The 25,957-nt window shown below is 42.3% G+C and overlaps 1 protein-coding gene across 17 annotated transcripts in view; it reads right to left on the reverse strand.

Annotated features, from left to right (window-relative positions):
* The window catches only part of Apbb2 (amyloid beta precursor protein binding family B member 2), a 359,894-nt gene that overhangs the window by 141,013 nt on the left and 192,924 nt on the right, over positions 1–25,957 (reverse strand). For all 17 annotated transcript variants that reach the window (XM_023702774.1, XM_023702786.1, XM_012517247.2 and 14 more), the window contains one exon: positions 13,675–14,490. In XM_023702774.1, the coding sequence (XP_023558542.1) occupies positions 13,675–14,490 (816 nt within the window). The remainder of the gene's footprint in view (positions 1–13,674; positions 14,491–25,957) is intronic.

Below are 25,957 nucleotides of genomic sequence, written 5' to 3' on the forward strand. Positions count from 1 at the left end.
AAAGCAATTTCCTCCAAACTTGTAAATGGCAGAGTAAGACCGCTCTTGGAGTTACAGCTCAACAGTTCAATGAGCCAGTGAATAAAAGATAAGAAATGGGATGAGAATGAGACAGGATGGTTCCCAACATAGTGTGAAGTACTTTTAGCTCAATAGAACATATTCCTGTATCTTTCAAAAGATTGTGTTGCCCAGAAACATAATTATTGAGAGAGAGAGAGAGAGAGAGAGAGAGAGAGAGAGACAGACAGACAGACAGACAGACAGACAGACATAGAGACACAGAGAATCATTTATCTTCTCCATAGAAGAGGCAACTTGGCTAATGAACTTCAAGGATACTAGGTCCTTGGTAGCATGGACCCAAAGGGAGGAAGGGCAGAATACATCAGACTATCCTGGTTGCCATTTAAACATTCAATTCTTCTTCCTCTTCACTGAGACTGTTACTACCCTGAGTGATCACCTGCTGATGCCTGGTTTTCCCATGCAGCTCTATAATTATTTCTAGCTGGGAAATAATATACTGACATTAAGAGTATGCACTGACTAGGTAGTGTTAGGATTTCTAAGACCCATGGGAATGATGATCTCCTTGTGAACATGTATTTTGGCTTTTGCATTTTTCAGCCTTAAGTACTTGACTGATGAGTCTATCCTAAAAAATGGGTCTTCTTCCAAAGCCTGGTTTTGGAATCTTTCAACTTGGTCCCCATCCACAACAATTTCAACAAGGTTGCAAATGCTACTTGGTAGAGTCTGTTAGATGTCTTGTCTGGCTGACACCTGAACACCAACTTAGGAGTACACCACATACTTGCCTTTCGATTTTAGCCTATGTGCTGCCAAAGCGATTACTTGTCTTTCTGCATGTGACCCCCCTGTTTTATTACAAATAGGTAAAATAAAGACATAGGATGTGTCATCGCTGTTTGGCTGACCAATCACTGGGAGTGAGATATTTAGCCACTTTTCTAGAAGTATGGTTAAAATGAGCTTAAAATTTCTAAGTGAGAAAAAAGAACTGACCAATCAAACCATTGTAACCATTTCACATTTTAAGGCAACTCTAATAATAAACACCCATATTCCTGCTGCATCTTATCAGATTTAAATCTTACTATGGTTGAAACAGTGATGTACACCACCAAAGACACACTCAAGTCCCAGAACAGTAGAAAGGATGGTGCCTGAAGGGCAGAGCTGAATCTCCCTGACTTTGGTTAAGAGCCACAAATTTAACCTCAGAGCATCACTCCTGGCTATCCTCACCTCCTCTCAACTTCACTATTTCTGAAAGCCAGGATTTTCTTACCTCAGACTGCAAATCTGACATCTTTGATTTTACTCTCCCCCTCCCTAGTCATCCTAGAGATTTGTCTTTTCCTCCATTCCATTTTTTTTTAAACTGCTAGTCTTGTCCAGCCCCCATCTCAACCCACTGATGTAAGACTCTCCGAACTGCTTAACTCCTTTGCTTTACCAGCATATTCCAGCTGAAGTCAAGCACACCTCATAGACAGAGGCTTAGGTCTAGGGGTGCAGATCTGTGGTACAGTACTCACCTAACAAGCAAGAGGCCTGTGTTCAATCCTCCATACCACAAAAGAACCAAACAAGTAAAAAATACCAACAATTTTTCTTATAAGAATCAACTATCTTCCATCCACAAAGCTAAGCTCATAGACAAGGATTAGCATCTCCAATCTGGCTTCCACTCTGACAATTAGTATCCTCTACAGATTCTTCTCCAGATTTTTGAAAGCACTGGAAGTTCCCAAAGGGAACTTTAGGGAGGCTCTGAGATTGATGCTATTTTACAACCCTGAGACATTATTTATGGTCTTCTTCACTCCTTTCACTCTTAAATGAAGGGACAGGGACACAAAAATTACTAAGAAACTGCTATTGTGTCAACATGAAGCAAGACAGTAGAACAAAATATGAGTTGTTATTATATTTCTAATGCCACTTACTCCCAGTAAGACTGTCCCTGTTGAAGCAATAAAAATGATCACTTTTATTAAATTTCAACCCTTACATGGACATCTTTTAGTATCCCCCACAACCCCCACCACCTAATCCTTGGGACTGAACAAAAGGGTTTTAATACTAAGCTACAAGACCAACTCTTTATTTTTTTATTTGGAGACAGGGTCTTGTTGAGTAACTAAGTGGCCAGGCAAGTGTCACCCACAGCTGGCTAAGTGTACATCTTTCAGGTGCACTCTACTGCACACTTACGTACAACAGGGAGTCTGCCCCTTAGCTCAGTTCTTAAAGTGCCTGCTTCAACAAAGCAGTCAGGCTCAGGTTGCTGTGGTTCGATCCCCACAACTCAAGCCAGCCAAACCTGCCCTGAATGCATTCAGAGCAAAAAACAAACAAACAAAAAAACACTTACCTACAACTGTCACTTCAGGGAAAGGCACCCGAGACTGGGTAAGCTGCCAGTTGCCCTGGCTGCATTGTGGTGAATGACCTCTTGGAAAAAAAAAAAAAAGTGACAGATGAACTATGGTTACTGATACAGGCAGACATCTTCTCAAAATGAACAAGGTGTGTCTGTCACTTCATTAAAAACGACACTATTTGTTGCCAATGATAAAATACAAACAAGGCAAACATCAGAATTTGGGAAAACCTGTTTCTGCCACTGTAAGCTTGACAGCTTCCCAGTAAGACTCGCCTGATGGAATGGTTTGATTAACAAATGCAGCATTTTCATGCTATATAATAACACATATCAATACTTAGAAGATATTTATAGCTCACTGAAGAAACATTTACCAAATAACCAATATATAATGTTACAAAGTTATCTATGGGTAAGCACCCATTCAAATATGTGATAGCCCAATGGACTTTGCTAGAACAGACTACAAGAAAGGTCATTAGAGATTCTGTACTAACCTTTCAGAAACCACCAATTGTGGAGTTTTGAGGTATCCAGAACATAAGAAAAGATCTGTAATTAGGTAAAAGGATACTAAAACATTGCTCTTTTTTCTACCTACATGTCTATATGAGGCTGGTAAGATTTTCTTCATCCATTTCTACCAAAATAATTTATTAAGCTACACTAAGGACAGAAGCAGATGAAAGAACCCAATTACTTTCAATTTAACTATGGATTAAAGAGCTTTTTTCAATTACACTGTACTTTTAAAAATGGTAGAAAATGGGATTTTTTTTTTAACCATAAAGAAACAATAAATGATAAAAACCTGGAGCTCAGAGGTGAGAAAGTGACAGAATGGAAATAAGCCAGGACCTCTGCCTTTAAACCCCTGAAAGTGGTTACGCTGTGAGAGGGTTAATAGGATTTAGAAAATCTTGAGGAAGGAGGCTCTGAGCTCTCTGCCAGAAAGACCATGCCTCAGTTTTGTCCAGAGCTGAGCTCAGTCAGCATTCAGTGATTGAAAGTATGTCAACAGAGGAAGGCTAGCCCATCATCCATATTAAAAGCACTATGAAAGCAAAAGGTCTAGTTTTTTTACCATTCCAATGTCCTCCATTTAAAGATACAAGGACTCAGGTGAAAAATGCTTCTCTAAGATACACACTCTCTCACTCATGGGCCTTGTTCAAGGGCACATGAAAGAAAAAAAAAATAACAGAAGACACAGACTTAGATGGTGACTAAAAGATGATGAAAATCATTCTGAAAGTCTGAAATTTTTGCTTGTTCTGGGAAAAGAAGGTTAAGTACAGAAGATCATGAAGAATCTCACTTTTCCAATGTGGGCACAAGATGAATGGGCATGTTGGTCAAAGGGACCCCTTTAGGTAAGCCAAACAGGTCCAGGAAGAGTTAGCCTTTTACTGAGAAGTGTTTCTAGAAACTTCTATGAGCAAGTACTGGAGTCCTCAACCTTCTTTTCAACCTCCTCTGCTCTAGCTCCCATCTGACCCTTCCTAGGAGTTTGGACTTGGAGTCATTGCAGACCTCTCACTTTCTGTCAATTCCACATGGAATTCTGACCACATACTCCACTAGGACAGGGGATGGGAACTGATGGCAGGAGTGATGCAGGGGGCTTTTTGAAAGCTCTAAAAGGTTCGCCATCACTGTCCTAGAAAATTCTGAGAAAATGCTGTAAAAGGTTCTGTTAAGGCATTCTGCATGTCTATTAGGTATTAAATAAGATTTCCTGACCCTGCTATCTTGTATAGCTTAACCATTGCAAATACGATTAAGTATATGAGAAACAAATATCCTGGTAACAAACAACAGACCAAAGTCAGCTTCCCAAATAAGCTATCTGTAAGAGAAGCTCTACCTTTGTAACAACCAGGATGTACCAAGCAATGTAGTGCAATTCTATTTGAAAAATTCATCAAATAATACTGAAGAAAAAAATGTCTATAGCAATGTCTCCAGTGACATTAAAGGAAAATTACTGAGAAGGTGATTCAAGGACAATCTATAGAGAGCTAAACTAAAACAAACAAACCCCAAAAGTTCAGGCACAATAAATATCAGCTGCTCTTAGGTAACAACACCAACAACTGGGTCATCTCACTCTCTCACTGTCTAGTTACTCCACATGGAATGCTAACCGCAGGATTCTCTACCAGAATTGATCATTCCAGTCAATGCTACCCAAATATAAGCTTTTATTTCATTGTTTTTCATCTAAAGATTCTAATAAGGTAAGGAACCTATATCTATATAATTAATATATTACATAGAATATTACATATATGAAAGAAGGGCAGGAGATGGGCATTAAGTATTGAGTGTATTTAGCATGAATAGGTCTGGGTTCCTGAGAAAGGAAAAAAATCCCCAACACCAGAAAAGAAAAAGGAAAAGAAAGAGAACAGAACAGAAAAGAACCCAGGTATTTGTTATTTACTGTTATGTTACATTTATGAAAGTGAACTGGACATATTAACTGAGTCAGCTGTAAGGCACAAAATTTACGAACCACCCACATCTTAGCTTTGGAAAGGCTAATGTTTTCCTTCTTCTAACCAGAATAACAGATGGAGAACTCTGAGAAGTCATCTAAAGATGTCTTTGGAAATTTCAAGCATGTTTTGCTTAACAGTTCATGTCACACTTTACAGCACTACCAGAAGGCCTAGCTCTGAGACTAGGATGACTATGATTAAGCATGCAGCTCCCAGGATGTTGTTGCTACGACATTCTGCTTGCACGCAGCTGTAAGAGAAGACCAACAGGAGCCCAGTTCTTTCCGCCACAACAGTGCCACATGCACACAATGGCTCCACCGACAGTTGGAACAGGGGACCGGCCATGAGCTCAGTGGCTGGAGCTGCAGAAGTGGGACTTATCTAGCAGACTCTTGTCTCTGACATTTGGGCTTACAGTGGTGAGACTTCTGAATTTACAAGAGGGTTAAGAGCACCAACACTTCATGTAAAATTTCTCAATTTCTAAGCATTAACATCCAATCCAACATTTTCTAAATCACTGTCTTTTGGACACTGTCTTTCCATCATAAGGCAGTAGGTACTTGACTTCAGGGAGCAAAAAGGTGAGTACAGCAGGTGAAAGGCAAGCACTTGCCCAGCTGTGATTATCCACGGAACAGCAGATACAGGCAAGGGAGACTGAGAACAGGCCACGCGCGGCTCTGGCACCATGAGGGAAAGAGGCAGAAGAGTGTGCACTGCCTGAGGCCTCCCTGAGGAGTCCATCTCTGAAGCTTTCTTAGGGTTGTACTGTCAGGTTAGGGTCACACACAGTTTCTTGCTATTTTGCATAGCTTTATGCTTGGTAAATGATGTCTCTTAAACTAGGAAAGAAAGAACACAGCTCCTCTTTATACTTCTCTCTGCCACAGTTTGGCTATGGCTTGGCCCTTTGAAATCAAGTTGTAGTTTAATTCCCTCCATCCTCTGCACTTTCAGAACAATGAGCTAAACTAAACCCCATTTCTTCCTAATCTTTACTCAAAAGGAGCGACCCATCTCCATACATCAAGTTCCTGAACCAACCCATCCTCCAGGGCTTTTGGGAAATGCTAGCTTGGCTACGTCTTCATCAAGGTTTGCTGCTTTTCTCACTCACAGTGCTCTAAGCTCTGGTGGCTTTTTTCTGGGTAAACCTCAAACAGGTACGCTGTCTGTATACACACCACAGATGGCCGGGCCTTTGGCACCATGCACCCCCTGGCACTCCCCCTAGTGTACTTTATAATGGAAGAAAACTTGCAACTTTTATTTTTCAGAGAGTGCTTCTCACTAAGTTCCCAGGTTGGGCTTACACTTAGGATCCTCCTGCCGCACGGCCTCCTAGAGTGCTGCGATTTCAGGGGTATTCCTCCACACCTCCCAAACCATCTTAAACATGGACTAGAATAAAACTTTCCCCAAATCCTAGAATGAAATTTTTTTTCTTCCTTAAAGAGGAATTTATCTCAGAGTAAGATAAATATTTTATATATAACTTTACCTCCAGGGACACTAAAATCTAATTTGAAAATCACATGCTGTGCCCCAGAACACAGTGTGCCCCAATTCTGGAAACACTGGAAAATCTCACATCTGTATTCGTGGGTTCTTTCTATGCTACCACAGAACTGTGAGTGGAGGCAATGTCAGAGGAAGGCCAGTGAATCACTCACAATACTTAAGACATTAAAATCAATACAGCAGGGCAAACCACAAGAATACTGAGCCTTTCTTATACTGTACATATATTTTTTTCCTGGTACCAGAGATCGAACTCAGGACCTTGCATTTGCCAGGCAGGCGCTTATGCCCCTGAGCTATCAGCCCAACCTCTATAGATTTTAAGACAAAGGAGAGAAAATTATTTATGGTTGAATTACCAAAGGCTATTTGAGATAAAAATGAACATTCAGAAAAGGTTTCAAAAAACAAACAGCCAAATCCCTAACATTCTTAAGCTTACTAAAGTCAGAAGTAAGAAGCCCTGCCAGGCGTGTTGACAGTATGAGGTTTGTGCCTCAGTTTTGCCCTCATCAGCTCCTGGGCTGACTGCTGATCAGGCTTGCTTCAGGGATGGAAACCAATCCAGTTAACACATCGAAGGATTCGAGCCTACAGCAACATGGACCCATCTGCAATGTGAAAACTGATTCCCCTGAATTACAGATCTACAGAATCAGATACAAAGAATGTTTTTGGTAGACTGAATTACTAGCCCTGATCCTTCAACTGTCCCAGGAGCCTAGAATAAAGAAAAATCACCCTGAGTGCTTTAAACAATTGTTTCACACAGGCTGTGCTTTACTTTTTTTTTTTTTTGCGGAACCAGCGATTGAACTCAGGCCCTGTGCTTATTCTACTGAGTCATCTCCCCGGCCCTTACTTTTTTTACTTTTACAGATGTATTAGTATGGTAAATATCAGTACATGAACCATGACCATGATCCAGCTCTACCCATCCAACCAGCAAAAAGTGGCCCTGGTGGGATCTGTGACGGCACACCACTTGCAACATGAGGAGATTCACATACACATATCACAAGGACTTGCCTCTTGCTTTTATGGAGCTCTGAATCCAAATGGAAATGTTGGAGCACAGTAGCAGCACGGAGAGAAGCATAACAGCACACTTGAGAACACTTCTTTTGGGTACAGAGAAAGAACTTTGCACAGTTCAGAGGATTTCATAGAGGAGACTGCATTTGAGTTCTCTGCCTGTAATTGGTTACAGGCACAGAAAATCATGGACTATATCTGGATTTACACAATCTGCACTCTGAAGATAAACTACCACACCCACCCAACTGAACAGGATGGAGTCTAGTGCAGTGAGCCTCTAGACTCATACAACTAAGTTCTAAGATTCTGGACTAGCAGAAAAATACTGGACACTATGTCTGGAGCCTGGGCTCAAGTGCTAGCACAGTGTGAGAAGGCAAGACCAGAGCCTGACGCATGTACACCCTATAATTTCAATGTGCCTTCCCCAATAATTCTGATTATTGGACCTCACCTATTTATGAGGCAGTGTGATCGTTAATTTATGTAATCTGTAGACCACACCCTTAAGATCATACCTATAATCCCAGAAATCTAGGATGCTGAGGCAAAAGAATTGCAGGTTCAAGCCTAACCTAGGCAATTTAGCAAAACGTCTCAAAATCTAAAGAGGAGAGAGCTAGGAATGTAACTCAGTACAAAGGCCCTGGTTCCATCTCCAGTAGCACCAAAACAAAACAAAACAAAAATGAAGTGGCCTAGACAACAAAATAGGGCTGTTCGGGTGATATGTAGATGCCCCCCCGCCACACTTTTATTGAATTAATCAGGACTTATTTACTAAGCTCACCTGCAATAATCCAGGAACTGGCAGTACAAAGATGAACCAGTCCTTGACTTTCAAGCCCAGAAAGTCTTAATTAAAACCAGAGTCTAAAATATGGGCATTTCATAATTAAAAGTAAACATTTTTATCATATCACTGTACTGATAATCATCACTAACCACTAATATTTTTTTCTTGCTATATGCTATTTTTGCTCTAAGAGCTCTTTGAAAATACTCTCTCTTAACCCTTAGAGGTAAATTTAGGCCCAAAAGCCTACAAGTCTCTGCTTTATAGATGAGAGGCATGTAGACTGCCTGTCTGTAGCAAGCTGGGATTTAAACTCAGGAAGCTGACTCTAGAGTCCATCCTCCTTCCACGTTGATGGAATACTAGGCCTTGCTGCATCATCTGGATTTGATTTTGTATGCAGTCCTGCTTTTGTATGCTATAGCCCTGAACCTAATTGAAATAGTTAGTAAATGAGACTTAACCCAGTCACAGAGGTGTCGCCCAGTGGAAGAACATCTCCTTAGCTTGTGCTAGGTCTTGGGTTTGAGCTGCAGCATGCACACATGCGTGCATGCACACACACACACACGTGCACACAAGCCCATCCTGTGTCACATTCTGTGTTCCTAGTTGGGAAGCCCACATAAAACCTAATGTACAATTTGGTACCTGAAGGCTCCAAAATGACCCATCTTTCCAAAGTCTCCATGAGGTGCCCATGGCACATCAGTTAAGAGAGGAACTGCAGAGGTGTGATCAGCATGCACTTAGCTGAGCCACTGTGCTTGCCTGGAGGCCTGGAACCAACAGTACCTCAGACAAAATCCTAGCCAGGTTCAAAGTTACAAGAGCTACAACACTCTGCGTTATGTGTTTGTGTCTACTTGTCCCCCCAAGGCCTCCCACAGTCATGCTGTGGCTTCTGAAGTCTGCGATTGATTCTTGATCCAATGCTGGGATTGTAGGTGGGAGTGCTATATCCAGTCTTGGGGTGGGTAATCTGCATTACAATGTGAGGAGGGGAGAGACACTAGCCTTCAGCCAGAGCCACTGCCTCTTCCTTTGATCTCAGCCACCACCTGGAAGGGCTGCTGGTGCTATGTGCCACTCTGCCACATGAGGCCAGCTGAGTATGGACTGAAGCCTCCACTGAGAGCTAAACAATCCTTTCCTTCCTTAGTTGTGGACGTTGGGTATTTCATCCCAGCAAAGACAGAAGAGTAACTGAGACACTTTGTTTTAGAATCAGGGTCTAAACTAGGTTTTAGAACAAGGCATTCTCTAACTTTCCTACACTGCCAGATGCTTTCCTTTTACCTTTTCTTTTTTAAGAGCTTCCTGAGGGGCTGGGATATAGCTCAGAGGCATAAGCATCTGTCTGTTTTTTTTTTTGCAGGCCCGGGGATTGAACTCAGGCCCTTGCGCTTGCCAAGGAAGCACTTATTCCACTGAGCCATCTCCCTGGCCCATAAGCATCTGTCTGGCAAGCAAAGATCCCAAGTTTGATTCCTAGTATAGCAGAGGAAGAGCTCTCTTGTTTTCTCACAGGAGGAAAGGAGCAGCACCATATTGTAGACATGATTGATTGGTTAAAAAAATAGTCAGTGAAAGGCTGGAGGGGGCAATTCAGAGAGAACAGGAAATAGAAAGTAGTCAATCTCTGTATTAGGCAATACACTCCATTTTATAAATAGCACTCTAACTTGGAAAGGATGCCCCTAAGGTAGAAATGGGTCCATTCCAATTTTCTAGGCTTCAAAAGCACAGTCTACAATCAGGAGATAATTGTGCCATGATTTCATCATAAAACATACTCTCCTGTGATAAGTATTTATTTAGCATATAGCAAACAGGCAAATGCACATTTTTATGCAGATACAACAATGCTGCACACCAATATCTTAAAAATATTTACTTTTACTGTTTGTTTTCTTTCAATAGTTAATTTGTGTTTATTATATGTACACTACATGAAACAGGTAGTAAATACTTTACCATTGCAAATGAAACATGCAATATTACTTTAAATTGATTGTGATCATTTTAAATACTAACAGTGTCTCTCATGGAAAAGATGAAATAAGTACTAGTGCTGAAAAACTGCTTATCTCTCTCAGCAATCTATGCAGTGTTTACTACTTGAAATTCCGAAGTGTGACTATGAAGAGGTTTCATTTCAGAAGTGTACAACTGGCTCTAAGGCAATACAGAAATAATTAATACTCAATTATTAATAATTTCACATCAATTCTTAATAATTTGGCTTCCAGGATATTTTTCAAAATGTGATCTTGAGACACAGCTAATACATTCTTTGAAATATTTTTAATTCAAAACTGTCAATACTAGTGATTTCGCAGGGGCCATGTAGACACTGCTGTCCTCATTCATCTAAATTCAAAGGTCTTCAAGACCAACTTTCAGAACAAAAACTAAATGCACCTTCCGAAAGTTGGGAACTTTAACCCAGTTCACATCACGTGCTAAGTGCTCTCCTGGGATTGGTGGAGAAACCTAGCAGAAAACAACACCAGGACACAGTACAAACCTGTGGTCAACACTGGTGACTTCCTGGAGAGAAAGTGAAAGGCATATGTCAGGATCACAGGGGGTGGAGCATGATGTACATTTTCAGATTAAACTCTGCCCTCTCTATAGGCCCCTGCTGATACCAGCACTCAACAAGCACAAGGGCTGTGGATAGAAATAGCTAAATAGTCACCAGTGAGGGAATCATTAAGTAACTAATGGAGCTGGCACATGGTAGCACAGGATGAAAAATACTTACAAAGGAAAGAGATAGAAAAATCCACTAATCTGTTAAATATACTCAAGTGTAAAAGGCAAAGCATGAAATTTTGAGTAATTTTTCTTGCTGTAACTTTTGATTATGGAAAATGTTAAAACATTAAAAACTGAGGAAGATCACAAACTCTCATGAGCCCATAATCCAGTTTTAACAATTAGCAGCTTATGAGTAATTTTTTTCACCTCCACTAGTATTTTAGAGAAAATCCCATACACCCTAATAGCTGTGTTAATCTATACAGTCATCCCTTGCCATCTATAGGGGCATGGATTCCCATACCCCTACTGAATCCCCAAAATCTAAAAATATACTCCATTTCCTTACCTCAAATGATAGTATTTGTATATAAGTTGTATATATCCTCTTATACACTTGAAATAATCTCTAGATTACTTCTAATACCTAGTATAGTATAAATATTATATTAGTAGACAATATATTATTTAGAGAATGACAAGAAGATAAAATTTATACACGTTCAGTACAGTTGCAATTTTTTCTACCACATACTGTCGGAAGCAGCACTGGCTGAATCCACAAAGGCAGAGCCCATGGATCCAAGGGGCCAAGCACTGTTAAGCCATTACTGTATAGGTACTATGTAGGGAGCTGCGTGTAGCCGTGCCCTAGGATGGCGCCGGTTTCCGCCTTCCACCCCCTCAAGGGGTGAGTGCTCCTGGAGTAAACAACTCCATATATGGCCAAGGCTTGGGCTAATGCATTGCTTCCACATACCTGGACCAATGGGCAGTACACACGTAGCACCCCATGGTTGGAAGCCCTGGGATTTATAAGCTAAGAGCAGGGGCCTTGGGAGGAGAGAAGACGGAGAGAAGACGGATGCAAGAGAACAATAAAGAGCTCAACAGAAAAACCAACCAGTGGTCGCGTCGTTCTTGCTGGCAAGGCCATGCGCGACAGTACTAGATTAGTTTTTACCTTTAAATAATAATGACTTACAGAATTTGAATACATTGCAAAACTTATTATAAGTGTGGAAGCTTGCCTAAAATGTTTTATGGAAATGTTTCCAGACCCCAAAAGAGTTAGCTGGGATCTTTGGGAATAAAGACTGTGATGGGGGCAGGGCACTGCTCACTGTTTATCTCCCACCCAGAGAAGCAGCAGGAGCTGCCAGGACCACAGGAGGCCAGTGAGGTCTCAGGATGCGGGTCTTGGCAAGTAAGAAGGAGGGTTTCACTCAAAGATGCTCCCAGAATTGCTTCTGTAGATTCACACCCTAGCAGGGAGCAATGTCCATCAGGTACAGGATGGACATTTTCATGGGTAGAAAGTAACGGAGTTGTAGATTTGGTAGTGTCACTAAACACGTTATAATGCCAACGATGTGCAGGCCAGACACTGCTGAGATGAAAAAGATCATCTATCTCAGCAATCCTGCTGCCACCCCCAGCTACAGTCAGCTGATGAAATCCTTCCCTCAAAGGATGGCGTGCTTCAAAATCTCTTTAAAAAAGAAATGTTAATGGTTTCACTCTTACATTTATTCCTTATAATTTATCTAGTTTATAGGTTAAAAATGTATTTCCTTTGCTGTCTATCTATTCCACATTTTTGATACATCTGTCCCATACTAATGCAGCCAGCCCAGAGCCCCCCAGGAGTAGCTGCTGGCCACCTTTCTGAGCCGGCTCGCACTGAACTCACCAGCAGCAAAGCCCTCTACAGTGGTCAGTTTTCTGATCAGTAGATTCGGGACAATGAGAAAATAAGATTAGAAGGAGGTGACCTTTAGGGCCCTGTTCTTCTTTCTCACGATGGAACCCCCCAACAAATAAAGATATGCAAATACACGTGAAACTATCAACAACCAATCTTAATTACACTAGCTGAAATCTTAAGCTTCTATATATATTTTATGAGACATACCATTTTTTCACTTGTAAATATCACTTAAATAGGATATAAAATATTCCTTGTGAAAGTCAACATTTCTATGAAGGAACAAACTTTTAATTTAACTTTTCATTAGCTTGAACATAAGCAAGTTTTCTCGTTATTGTTGTTTTGGTGTCACCATGGGTTAAACATGGCCTCTTTAATTTTTATTTTGAGATGGGGGTCTAAGCTGCTATATTGCCCAGGCTGGCCCCAGGCTAGAGTCCTCCTGCCTCTGCCTCCCAGGGCACTAGAATTACAAGTGTGCATGGCCCTACCCACTAGATAAGTGGTATAAGCTATAAAATAGTTGAGAACTTTAAAACAGGAGGTTGGCTTAATCAGGTTATATCCTGCCCCTGGCAACTGTGTTTTATCGACATTAAACAAAACTTGGTATTGGCAGAGAGTATACAGAAATAGTTTACCTAAGCATGTAGTTTAATTTCAGTATCAACAATGTTTTGCCATACTTAACCAAAGACCTGCTTCTTCCACAAAATCACACATAGTTTATGAATGATCCAAAATGAAACTAATCTAAGATGTGGCTAAAGAACGGTGGTATTTTCCACACACCCTGGCCAATTTTCCCCAAAGAGGGTCCAGGTTCTCTCACCTAGTGATACACATTCTTTTTTAGTCTACAGATAGCTGGGAGCACCAAAAGCAAGTGCCACCCAGGACCCCTTCCCCAGGGTACCTGCTTCATCTGATGAGCTGGGGGAGGCGCTGTCGTGTGACAGCGTCGTCCAGCTGGACTCCTCGTCGCTGGGCGCCAGGTTCTGGATCCGGTGGAGTGCACAGTCAGTTTTGGCCCCTGTTTTCGGATGGTCCTTCTTAGTCTCCGGGCTAGAGGACACAGTGGCTACCTGGCCATCTTCTGGACTGGACTGGGGTTTGTTTGGTTTCTGCAGCAGCAAGTCTCCATTCCCAATGATGGCAGGGGCCTGGCCCTGGTCCGGCTGGGCCTTCTCCTCCCCAAGCCCTTGGTGGTTGCCCAGGTTTTGCTCCAGTTCTCTGGCTGAGGTCTCCAGGTCTGCATAGTAGTTGAGGAAGCTCTTAGTTCTCCTGGGCTGGGTAGGTACAATCTCACAGCCCACAGGCTCCTGGGCACAGGGATCCTTCCCTTCTAACTTCTCAGAAGTTATGTTGATGACTGCAGCCGGGCTGACGTTTTTGTTGGGGTCTTGCTGCCCTTGCTCTGCAGCCTTTCGGAGCTGGTTCTCTCCATTTTTCACCAGCTTGATGTTGGCAGAGCTACTTCCCAGCAGGGGCTGTGCAGCCGGATCTGAGAGGCCCATCGCCGCTTGGATATTAGTTAGTGCATATTTTTTCCTGCATTTGGGAGGTGTGCTGTTCTTGGGGTCTGAGTGTTTTATTTCAGCGTTCAACAGTTCATTGTGGGAGGAACGGAGATTAAGGGTGTTTGGTGGGGTGGCTGGGCTGTTGCGATTTGTGATGTCCGTGGTTCCGCTGCTGGCCATAAACACTGCCAAGGTGCCGACACCTGAATCAGCTGGGAAGAGAGCAAATTGGTGGTTAGATGCTTGCCAAGATTAAACTTAGCATAGAATGTGAGTCACACCTTTATATAGAAAGTTAATACATTCCTCTAGAGTTGACCCATTTTCTTCTTTCATAGCTTGTTCATGTTTTAAGTAGGAGCAAACAGAGATTAATTAATGTAAATGCACTATGAATCAAAAGTCAACATACAAGGCGGGGGAGATGGCTCAACTGTCTAAATACTTGCTTGGCAAGTACAAGGACCTGGGTTTGATCCCTAGTACCACACGCTGTGCCGCCATGCCAGCCACTGAGACTGGTCATGGTGGTGCATACCTGTAATCCCAGTGCTAGGGAGGCTAAAACAGGAGGATCACTATGAGTCTGAGTTGTGTAGCGAGGCCCAGTTCCAAATAAATAAATAAATTTAAAAGATTAAAAAAAGGGCCAGCAAGATAGCGCAGCGGTCTAAAGTGCCTGCTTAGGCAAGCTTAGGCAAGTGTGCAGGGACCATGGTTCAATCCCTGGCACTATATGCCATGCCAGACCTGCCCCCAGGGTGGGCTGAGCTGGCCACAATAAAATAAAATAAAATAAAATAAAATAAAATAAAATAAAATAAAATAAAAGACTTTAAAAGATTAAAAAAAAAGTCAACATATGGAATAGCTAAGACATCAGAGGGGTGAAATTTTACTTAGACTAAAGAAGTATTTCACTTTTGAATTCACATAAAAGCATTTCCTTCTAGTTGCCAGTCTTCATTTTTTATAACCTTGAAGTCATCCCCTTTACAAATATTTACAACATGTTTTTATTTGCAAATTCATTCTCAGCAGCAACAAAACTGGTCTCCATTCCTCGGGGACTCCAGCATACTAATTAAGCTGGACCATCATTCATTGTACAAGGATGATGCTCCATGCAGCCATGGTAATTCTTCTCATTCTTGTTTAGAAACTATGTTGTAAATGCTGGAAACCAAACCTTTATTAGAATTTCTTAATGTCTCTGAACATTTTGGACCTGGGCTTCGTGTCTGCTCTCAGCAGAACTTCTGAAGAAATGGCTGAACTTCTCAAGAACACACCCAAACAAAACTATTACTAGTAACACAACACTGAGCCCTGGGTTGCTGACATGCCACGGCCCCAAAGACGTGGATTGATTTCAACTGTTTGCAGTCATCCTCTGCCTTTGTAGAACTCCTAGGCGACTATCTGACAGTTGCATTTATCTCCAATATTGTATGTTCCAAGAGTGATTTATTCCTTATGTCCCTTGCTAAGAAGAAACAAAAGGTTTCTCGTACTAGAAGGGCATAAAATTCATCAGCAAGAATTCCTACAGTTTCTCATTTCTCAGTCAGTGAGCAATGGCTTCTTTCTTATCTGATCCTTTGCCCTCCACAGACTTGGGTGATCCTCACATCTGCAGCTGAGGAACCAAAGTATAGCTTATAACATTCTTCAAACCACATTCTGACTACTCCCCCTCCCCCACACGGGAAGAACAGGGGTCTCTGCATAAGAAGGCAAGAATCTCCTTCCGTTCGGCTGCTCAGAGGTATTGCTGCATCATTACACATACAGATTTGGAAATTTTAGGTAAGAGTTCCTCATTCTAGAATCCTTGTGCTTCCAGGAAGCCAGCCAATGTCTGCTTAGCCTAAGCATCAGCCACATTTGTATCAGAATGACCATGGGCCATGAGATGGTTAGACTCTGGGTCCCATTCTTTAAAGTTATTATTTGTAAGGATTCCCGCGTACCCAGCAGTGCCTTCAGTTCTTGAGTCTCGTTTTACATGAATAAATAATTAATGTGTTTCTTCCTTTTAAGCAACACTCTGGACCACAAAATTTTCAAAATCTGTCCTATGACTGCTTCACTGTCATTACTACCATTTTATGGAAACCATACATTTCAGTTTATATTTTGACGTCATTCTAAAGCAGCATTGGATGTGAGCAGGCTCTACCTGCAGCACACATAAAGTTTTCCCTGAGGCACATATCTGCAGCACAGACACTAAGAGAAAGTTATTTGTATATTCTTATTTAGAATGACATTATGAGGAAGCAGAAACGTGCTAGATTCTGCAGAGGACGTGCAAAATTGTTCTAAGACTTTTATGATCGTGCCTTGTATACTACAGCAATGTTATTAGGGAGGAATTTTTATTTACTTTATAAGCATAAATATTTTGAGAAATAGTACATCCAAATCTATAGGTGATTTTAATATTCAAGTGGCTGTTACATACTGGACGTGACAGATAAAAATATTTAGACAGGTTCACAAGCCATCAGGATCCCACAGGCCCCCCAGCTGCTGGAAACCACGGCAGTGTGAGGAGGACAGGAAAGGGGCTGAGTCTGAAGCATCCAACGTGAGGCTGATGTGCAAACACAGCTCTGTCTATGCTGACTTTATATATCAAATCCTGAACACAGGTGGGTGTGTCTTCAACACTGGTGTCATCAGCAGGCAGAATTAAAGGCTCACCCCTAGAACTAAGGCAGCCACGCGAACCCCACTGATGGGGCAAAAGAGACCTCGTTTCTTTTGTAATTCCATTTTAAGAGTCACTTAATTTCCCTGCCTCACCACTTCCCTATGTAGCTAACCATAAACCCACTAAAAAAAAAAAAAGAAAACAAGGTCATAAAGAGAAAAATGAATAGCTAAAATAAATTGGGAAGTAAGGTAAATGTTAAACAATGCCCCATGACCAATGGATAGTCAACAGTGTCTGCAAGTATTCATGTAACATTCCTGGGAATGAGATAATATGGTAATGTGGGACTGTGGAAACCTAATATAACCTAGAGGTCAAGTTCAAGCAGGCACCGACAGCTTGTTTTCCTGACTCGGCATCAGAATGTCTGTCACTGGCTTTCAACAAAGCTGATTTGTCCCTACGCCTCTGGTCTCTCTCTCATAGGTGCTTTTCCTCACTGTCATCTGCTGTAACACCTCGAAGTGTGCAGTGGCCTCCAGGACTTTATATATTAGCGAGGAAGGCATCTGGGGTCAAAAAGACAGAGGTCACCAAAGTACTAGGAGACTCAAGGCTGTAGGAAGGAGGGCCTACATATGAGAAGCAAGATCATAAAAGAGCAGAGAACTCAGGATCAGAGAGATACAGGCTCAGAATTGGTCCCAGCTCCTCGCTAGCAGAGTGATCTGGGACACCCAGCTTCTAGTTTCCTTGCTGACAAAACAAGTTCACCAATATTACCTGGTTGATGTTAGTCCTAAAATGAAAAATACATGCACAGAGCTTAATACAACATATGACAATAAATCTGAGTTCCCTCATTTCTTTGTACCCAAGTGACAGAGCACAGAGCTGTCTTCCAAAGCTTCCAAATTAACTACCTCTCTCCTGGGTCTTCTTTTTTTTTTTTTGGAGGTTGGCACTGAACTCACTATGTGGCCCAGGCTGGCCTCAAACTTGTGGTGATCCTCCGCCTCAGCCTTGCAGGTACACTGCCACACCAGGCCACCTCTGGGTCTGAGTGACAGAAATGCTCTTAAGCACAGGAACAAAGAATAGGCACACTAACAAGAAAAGACAAAGAAGCCAGGTCTATGAGACTCTCATTGAGAACAAAACTGCATTTCTCAAGTTTAAGAGGGAGGAGACTTGCTTATTTATTGACTTATTTACAGTACTGGGCACTGAACCCAGGGCCTTCTCATGAAGCTGCATCCCAGTCCTTTTCATGTATTATTTTGATACAAGATCTTGCTAAGCTGTCCAAGCTGGGCTCAAACTTGTGATCCTTCTGTTGTAGCAAAAGTGCTACGATTACAGGTGTGCACTACCATGCCTGACTACATTTCTACTAAATGAAAGAAAATCTTATAATGTCTCTTTAGGCTGATACTTAGCTATTTTCTTTGGAATCAAAAGTCCTAAGAAATGAAACCAAACTCCTTAACACAGAAGACAAGTTCCTTAGACTGTGCAGGCTGTGCTGAACAGCAAAGAGGACAGCAGCCGTGCCTCATGGTGCCTCGCTGAAGGTGCTGTCAACATCTAACCCTGAGGTTGGCATAACAGAGCAGCCCAAGCCATGTTAGGAATCACTGTGATTTCACAGCACTTTCTTTCCCTCCATGTTTCTCTCTGCAGACAACACACAATAAAGTCAGAGAAATCTACCAGGGTGTAAGTGGTCTTTCCTCCTCCAGATTGCAGCAGAGCTGAAGGGAAGAAAGGATGGATTATCACCTGGGGAATCTGTACAAACCAAGACACAAATCCAGAGGTGGCACAGATGGAGGAAAAGGGGCTGGCAGGGATGCTGTGAGACATGATCTGAGGCTTCTGCCTTGATTCTGGGGCCACAGCATGCACAAATTAGAGGCTGAAGTGTGTGTGTGTGCGCGCGCGCATGTGTGCCCATGCACATTTGTTGTATTCATGTATATTCTGGGTATCTTCCTCTACCACATTCTCCACAGGGAGGAATACAAAAAAGGCATTAAAGAAGCAATGTGAACTAGGCAATCAAAACATCATGCTCATCCAAGAAAAGGTGGAGTGAGGCGGGAGGGCAGGCTGGCTCCATCGCCATGTTCCTCTGGCTAGCATTAGCATAGACCTCACCTTATCAAAGAAGGGCAAGACCCAGGCTCCAGGACCTGTTTGGAGGTCGCTGCGACATTTCAACAAGGAAAAGACAGATGGCCTGAAAGACTTAGGAAGGGAGAAAAGCACCTAACTCTCTCACTTCGATTTCTGGGTCTCTTCACCAGAACAGGAAGATGAGCTTCCCATTAGCTGCCCAAGACTGAAACCAGCCTGCTGAACAAATGCCTGATAGACACTATAGACTTCCACCATGTCAGCTTCAGGTCATGGCAGAAGTGGGCAGCAAGGGACCCTTACAGAGCCTGACCATGAGCAAAGTAGGAGGAAACAGGACAGCAGCTGGAGGAGGAGCCAGAGTTACAGGAAGGAATTTCTGCTTTTAACAATGGAAATCATAGTCATGTTTTATCATTTAGAGGCTAGAAAAGCAGAAGGCAGCAGGGAGGGGAAGAGTGGTAACATTAAAGAGGGAATGAGCAATAAGGTTAAGTGCAAGGGACGAGAGAAGACAAGGAGGTTACAGCAGAGGAAGAGCCAGGCTTGCCCAAGAGGAGGACAATGCTTACACACAGTCATTGAGAGGCAAAGGTGCTGGTATGCTGAGGTAAACAGATAAGGATGCACTCTGAGATCCGGCCTGAAGCGGGACAGGAAGGAGGGAAGGAGCCATGAATCATAGGGCTGGGGGAGCTGGGGAAAGGAAATGACCATGGGTCAGAGGTCGCAGAAAGGCTGAGGACATTTATGTAGTTAGTACAGGGTCTACAGGGTCTCACCACACAGATTGGAGTCATAGTGATCCACCTGTTTTCAGCCTCCCAAATGCCGGATATTTGCATTTATGAACAGATGAGTCTTTAACCCTGCTGCATGTTACAATCATGGGAGAGGCTAGTTTTAAAAACTGTAGACATGTAGGCTCCATCTCTGGGACACTCCAGGGTCTGAGTGAACTACTCTGGGACTGGGCCCAGGCAGGGCAGGAAGTGTTCTCTGGGTCACTCTAATGTATTCTAAGGCTGAGAATCATTGTATTATGGTATGTATCTAGTTGTCACCCAAAGCCTCATGCAGTCATTGAGGTGGGCTTCTAGAGTTTGAGATTAATTCGTGATCCAATGCTGGGATTATGGGTATGAGTGCTAGATAGCCCAAATACAGCATAAGGGCAGGAGAGAGGCTCCCTAGCTGCTGCATCCCTACTACTCCCTTAGCTCTTTGCTGCTTTGCTGTCTTCTGCCTCTATGAGCTGCTGCCCTCTGTCATGTGCCACTGTACCTAGCCAGTCAAGTATGGACTGCAACCTCCACAAACTGTAAGCTAAATAAACCTTTCCTTCCTTAATTTGGGGTTTTGGGTATTTTGTCCCAGCAATGAGAGAAAATTAAATGAGACATATTGTAAGTAGGAGATGAGAGACTGGGAAGAATGAGATGATCTGGGTCTGAGTTCTTGAGTTCAGATGCACATGGGTCCTGTGATCATAGGCCATCTTCCTTGCCCTTCCACTCATTCCCTGTATTCTTCTGTCTGTCTAGCAAACCCACTCTCATTCTATGATTCCGGGTAGAAGCCACCTCTTTACGAAGCCTGTAGTAGCGTACAGCAGGCATCATTAAACATTTGTAGAATAAATCCTTAAATACCATGGAAAAAGGCAAGTGTGTTACCAACATCTCAAGAAATGCTTAAATAAAATGCTTAGGTAGAATTTTTGAGTTTCTTTAAGGAGTACAAGGAGACCATCAGTATTGCCCAAGTAATTACATCAACACAAAATTCATTTTTACTTTCTTCGCTAAAGCTAACTAATGATATTAAAAAGATGTCATAATCAATGGACAGTTATCTCAGCCTTAGTCCTATATAGAACTGAGCAAGAATTAAAATCCTACAACTCACTATCTAGACCAATTTTCTTGTTCCTCAGTCTCAGCTTAAGGAAATTCTCATTCAGTATGCCTATGATCCTATAAAGAAGAAAAGAATATCTGAGTCACAGGTCTGTGTTTTGTGACCCAGGGAGGGCTGGCACAGTTCTCCATCAAGCACCATTTTCACCATCATCCGATTCACACAAAGCTCACCATACTTTGGAACAAGGAGCACTGAGGCCCAGCTGAGTACTGGTAAGCTCATGTACCTGTGCTCCCAGCTTTCCTGTAGACCCCACCAGCCTATTCTGTACGTGTATCATTAGTAGAAATGAATAGGAAAAAAATTAAAAGTAGAAAACTTCAACATCAGAACTTAACAAAATTTGGGGAAAAATGAATATACCGTGGTCATAAAAATGAAAGGATGGCTCTCTCCATTTCTGATTCAGTTCCCACATCCTTTTTGATTTCTCCACTTTTCATGCAGGACATTTTATCCTGATTTTCTTGATGCTGAAGCTATACTGAGACTTTTATCAAAGGGTGACACATGTTATATTTTTCTTTTTCTCAGATTATCTTACTACCCATTGTAGATGTTATGGTTTAGATCTAAAATGTTCTCTAAAAGTTTCAGGTGTTCAGGGCTGGGGCTTTTGGAAGATGATCGAATTGTGTGGGCATTTCTGAGTGAATGAGCCCACTGCTGAGTTCCTGGATGAATGCACTGTGAGGAGGTGGAGTGAGGCTGTAGCAGGTTCCTGGGGTGCACCTCTGCAGGGGATTTCTCTTGCTCAGGCTCTTGCTTCAACTCTGCTCCCTGGCCATCGAGTGGGACAACTTTCTTCCACTACATCCTTCTGGCATTGAAGCCAGCTGACCATGGACCAAACCCTCTGAAACTGTAAACTGAGCCAAAACAAACTTTCTCTTCTTTATGTGTAGGTAAGGTATTTGGTCTTGGTGATGAAAAGCTGACTAGTGCACTAGACCAAAGAACATTTGGTCTAAACCAGTTTTTTTTTTTAAATTTTTTTATAGCTTCAGAAGTTTTTTTTTTAAAATATTTTATTTATTTATTTGTTTATTTAGTGTGTGTGTGGCCAGCTCAGCCCACCAGGGGGCGGGGCTGGCTGGCATGTGGTGCTGGGGATTGAACCGCGGTCCCTGTGTTTTGCTTAGCTTAGCTTGTTCTAAGTAGGTGCTTTAGACCACTGAGCCATCTCACCAGCCCCAGTCTAAACCAGTTTAACCAAGGTCTAGCCTTGGTTCACGAACTCAACTCTCTCCATGATTCGTGTCACAAACCAAACTGGAGGAGAACACAATCAAATGTCTCCCTAAGGCCAACTTGGTTTGTGACCAGAAGTGTTGGAAGAACCAAGTTCATGAACTCAGGTATCACTGTGCTTCTATAAATTAGGGAGATGGGGAAAGTTAAATCTGTTTAAACATGGGCTCAATCCTCAAACCACAGCATTACCACTCTCCCAGATTCCCAAGCTAGTAATCTTAGTATAACCCTTCAACAGCTATCTCACTAACTCCATTTACCCTGACACACTGTGCCTTCCCTAAAAATCTGAAATCTGAAATAGTAAAACACTAAATACTACTACTAAAGTTTTTTATTTACTCACCCACTCACCAATTCATTCATTCATTCATTCATTCATTCATTCATTCATTCAACATTTATCAAACACCTACACTATGCAATGATTTCCTCTCAAGGGTGTAAACACAACAAGGAACAAAACAAGCAAAAAGGGTGAGCAATGAATAAACAAATGCAGGTAACCATGGGGACTGGCCTTTATTACAGGGGTAGCTCCTCTCCTGAATTTGTCAGGTGAAAGGGTCCCTAGTGACTCCACCACCACTGCCACACCGGTTCCTCATGCTGTTTTGAGTGTGATTCGTGAAGATCTGACCTCCACTAAAAAGGATCAATTTCTATACCAAGCAGGTGCAGTTTAGACACAACAGTGTGACCAAAACAAATGCTGTTGCTGTCATCAGTCTCATGCGCGCAGAATGGAAAACCATCTACTATAACCTGGCCTGTGTTCCTTCCTTTTCTGTTAAGAGCTCCACAATTTTCCTTGGGGAAATCAGCCTTCCCCCACACTCACTCATTCATTCATTCATTCATTCATTCATTCATTCATTCATTCATTCATTCCATAGATTTTTTTCCCACTACCATGTGCCAGAAATGCTTCTAAGTGCTGAGGATACTGCAATGAACAAAACTAAGTAAAAATAGTGGAACTTATGTTCTAGGGGCTTGGTCCACATGCTTCAGGCAAAGATGACTGTTGCTCTTATTTCAGGGGGCTCTGCTGTTCAGACAGCAAATCCCCAAGGCTCAGGCTGAGTCAAGAGCCAATCATGAGGTTTTCCCTGAAATTCTAAGAAGAGAGGCAATCTCTCTGCTCTCTTGAACTAAAAGATGCAAACTTTGGGCCTTCAGGGGTCACTGTGAGGCGACAAACTACCCAAGAAAAACTCTACCAAGGAAACACAGCCAAGAGGCACACAGTGCATGGCACTGATTGAGCCCCTCAAATAAGTCCTGCTGAATACAACAGCCCTGGACTTCTCCAGGCCAACAGACTGATTTTTCATGCTTAAGGCTATGTTGAACTGTGTTTGCTCTTTTCTGCAACTGAAAGAGCCCTGGTTAATACATACAGTAATTTTTATAAGCCCAAACAATGTAAGATAGGCCAGGGTTGCTTTAATTTCTTCTCAAAGCCTGCCACAAAGACCCCAGGCCAGTTGCAGCCAGGCAGACCCTCCCCTCTGGTGCCATCCTAGAGAGATTTGTGCTGTGTCCTACAGTGAGGTAGCTTCCTTCCTCTCCTGCTTGTTCTCTTCTCTGAGACCTCCAGCCTCTGTCAAAGAAACAGCTTGTCAAGAATGATAGAAACTATGCTCTCTTCAGTAATCAGCCACTCTCCCTCTGCACTCATGCTTATAAAGTTGGAAATAGGTTGACAAATGGGCTTAAAGAAGCCCAAACTTTGCATTATTCTTGAACAAAATGTCACATTTTCTTCATTTTTATTTCTCTACTACACAATTTTAGTTCCACTATGGAGTTAACAGCAAAGCTTCTGTTGTGAGGAATGCTGCCTTTTGAAGTAGACCTCACAGTACTAAGATAATTAAACAAACTCAGATTTTTCTCTTCCTTTTAGGAACAGAAGCAAAAGAAATCTGATTTCCTGAAATTACTCAGGAAAGCAAACCTCCATGTGACAAGAATGATAAGAATTTCTCTGAACAAGAGTCAAAAGTCATTAGAAAGCAGCTCGGGCCACAGGATCAGGGAGGTCACAGGAGTAGAATCATGGAAATTTCTAGAGCTGGGAGACCAACTTCATGGGTCTATAAGAAAGGAGTGATCTCAACAGATCAAGAGATTCAAGAGAAACAGACTCAGATCTTCATTAGCTAGACTATGCACAACTTTTACCAATTATAGAAACAAATATGAAATGTTAGTGAGAAAGACTCCCTGTTATTCCTGTAACAGTTACTCCATATTATGGTTTATAACCAAGTGTCCCCCAAGCCTTGGGTGCTCACAGCTGGGACTGTGGGGAGGTGAATCACAAGTGCGTGATACTGGACTAGTCACTGATGGGAGTTTATAGCTGGGTGTGGCCCTGGGAGGTGAAGCCTGGTGAACAGAGGGAGGTCACTGGGGGTGTGGCTTGGAATGTGTGTGTGTGTGTGTGTGTGTGTGTGTGGGTGTATGCCCCCCTTCTGTCTTGGTCTTGGCCCTGCCTTCCACTGCCTTACCATGAGCTCTTTCTCCTCTGCCATGCTGTCCTGCCTTGGGCCAACCAAATGACTAAAGGCTGAAAGCTCTACAAGCTGTAAGCTAAAATAAACCTCTCTTCCTCTAAGCTGTGGCTGCAGGGTATCTGTCTCAGAAACAAAAGAATAACTAAGACATTCCCAAAGCCACAGGGTCTGAAACAAGTAAAGGCTCTTTTAAGAACATGGTATGAATCTTGGGGACTGGGGTTCAAGGAAGCCTTCACCGGAAAGGAAGACTAAGCCTGGGAAGTCACCAGTGGACAAGGAAGATGAGGCACCTTGGCCTGCCATTCTAACATCACACTGGTCCCCGGCACCATGTGCCACGCTGGCCCCTCCCACAGGTGTGCTGAGCCAGCCACAGAGTCTGGGAGTCTGGTGTGATGGCGCACATCTGTAATCCCAGCGCTGAAAGCAGGAGGACCACTATGAGTCTGAGCTGCATAGTGAGACCCTGTACCAAATATATTAAAAATAAATAAATAAACTAACATCACCCCGGGAAGATGAGATGACTGGTTAGTTTAGAAATATGAAGCACAATCTGTGGCTCAACTAAGACAGATTTTAAAAAACAGTCACCCTGGGAAACTGTGTGCTTATTTTAAGAATATTTATTTCTGCTCCTTATTTCTAAACTGTTCTAGGTCTTCAGAAAAACCTTTATGTCTTGTGAAGATGACTTTGCTGTTGTTTGGGTTTTTTTTTTTTTTTTTTTTTTTGGTATAACTTTATGCTTGCTTGTTGCTTGCCTTCTTACTGTCTTTCATTTTTTATACTTCAGGCTTTTGGAGACAGTCTCATTATTTAGCCTGGATGTCCTCAAACTCACAGCAATCTTCCTGACTCAATTTCCCCAGTGGTGGGATTATAAGACTGTGCTACCACACCCAGTAGAACTCTAGACTTTTACGGCCAAGTCTGGTGACCAAGTTAGTGGTAAAGCTTGGGAACACTGTGACATTGCATGTTGTCTTGAGAAACTAGTAATCTGGTACTTATATCAATTTCCAAAGAAGGAAAAAAAAATTAAAAAACAACAGTATTATAAAGCAGACTTCTTAAAATATGGTGATTACTTGACTATGTTATAGGCAAATAGGCAAAGGCCTATTTGGAAGGGATTCCTAAATTATCTCTTGAATGGTCAACAGGTATTTT

The sequence above is a fragment of the Octodon degus genome, unplaced genomic scaffold (assembly GCF_000260255.1).
Source record: "Octodon degus isolate 3935 unplaced genomic scaffold, OctDeg1.0 scaffold00158, whole genome shotgun sequence".
NCBI lineage: Eukaryota > Metazoa > Chordata > Mammalia > Rodentia > Octodontidae > Octodon > Octodon degus.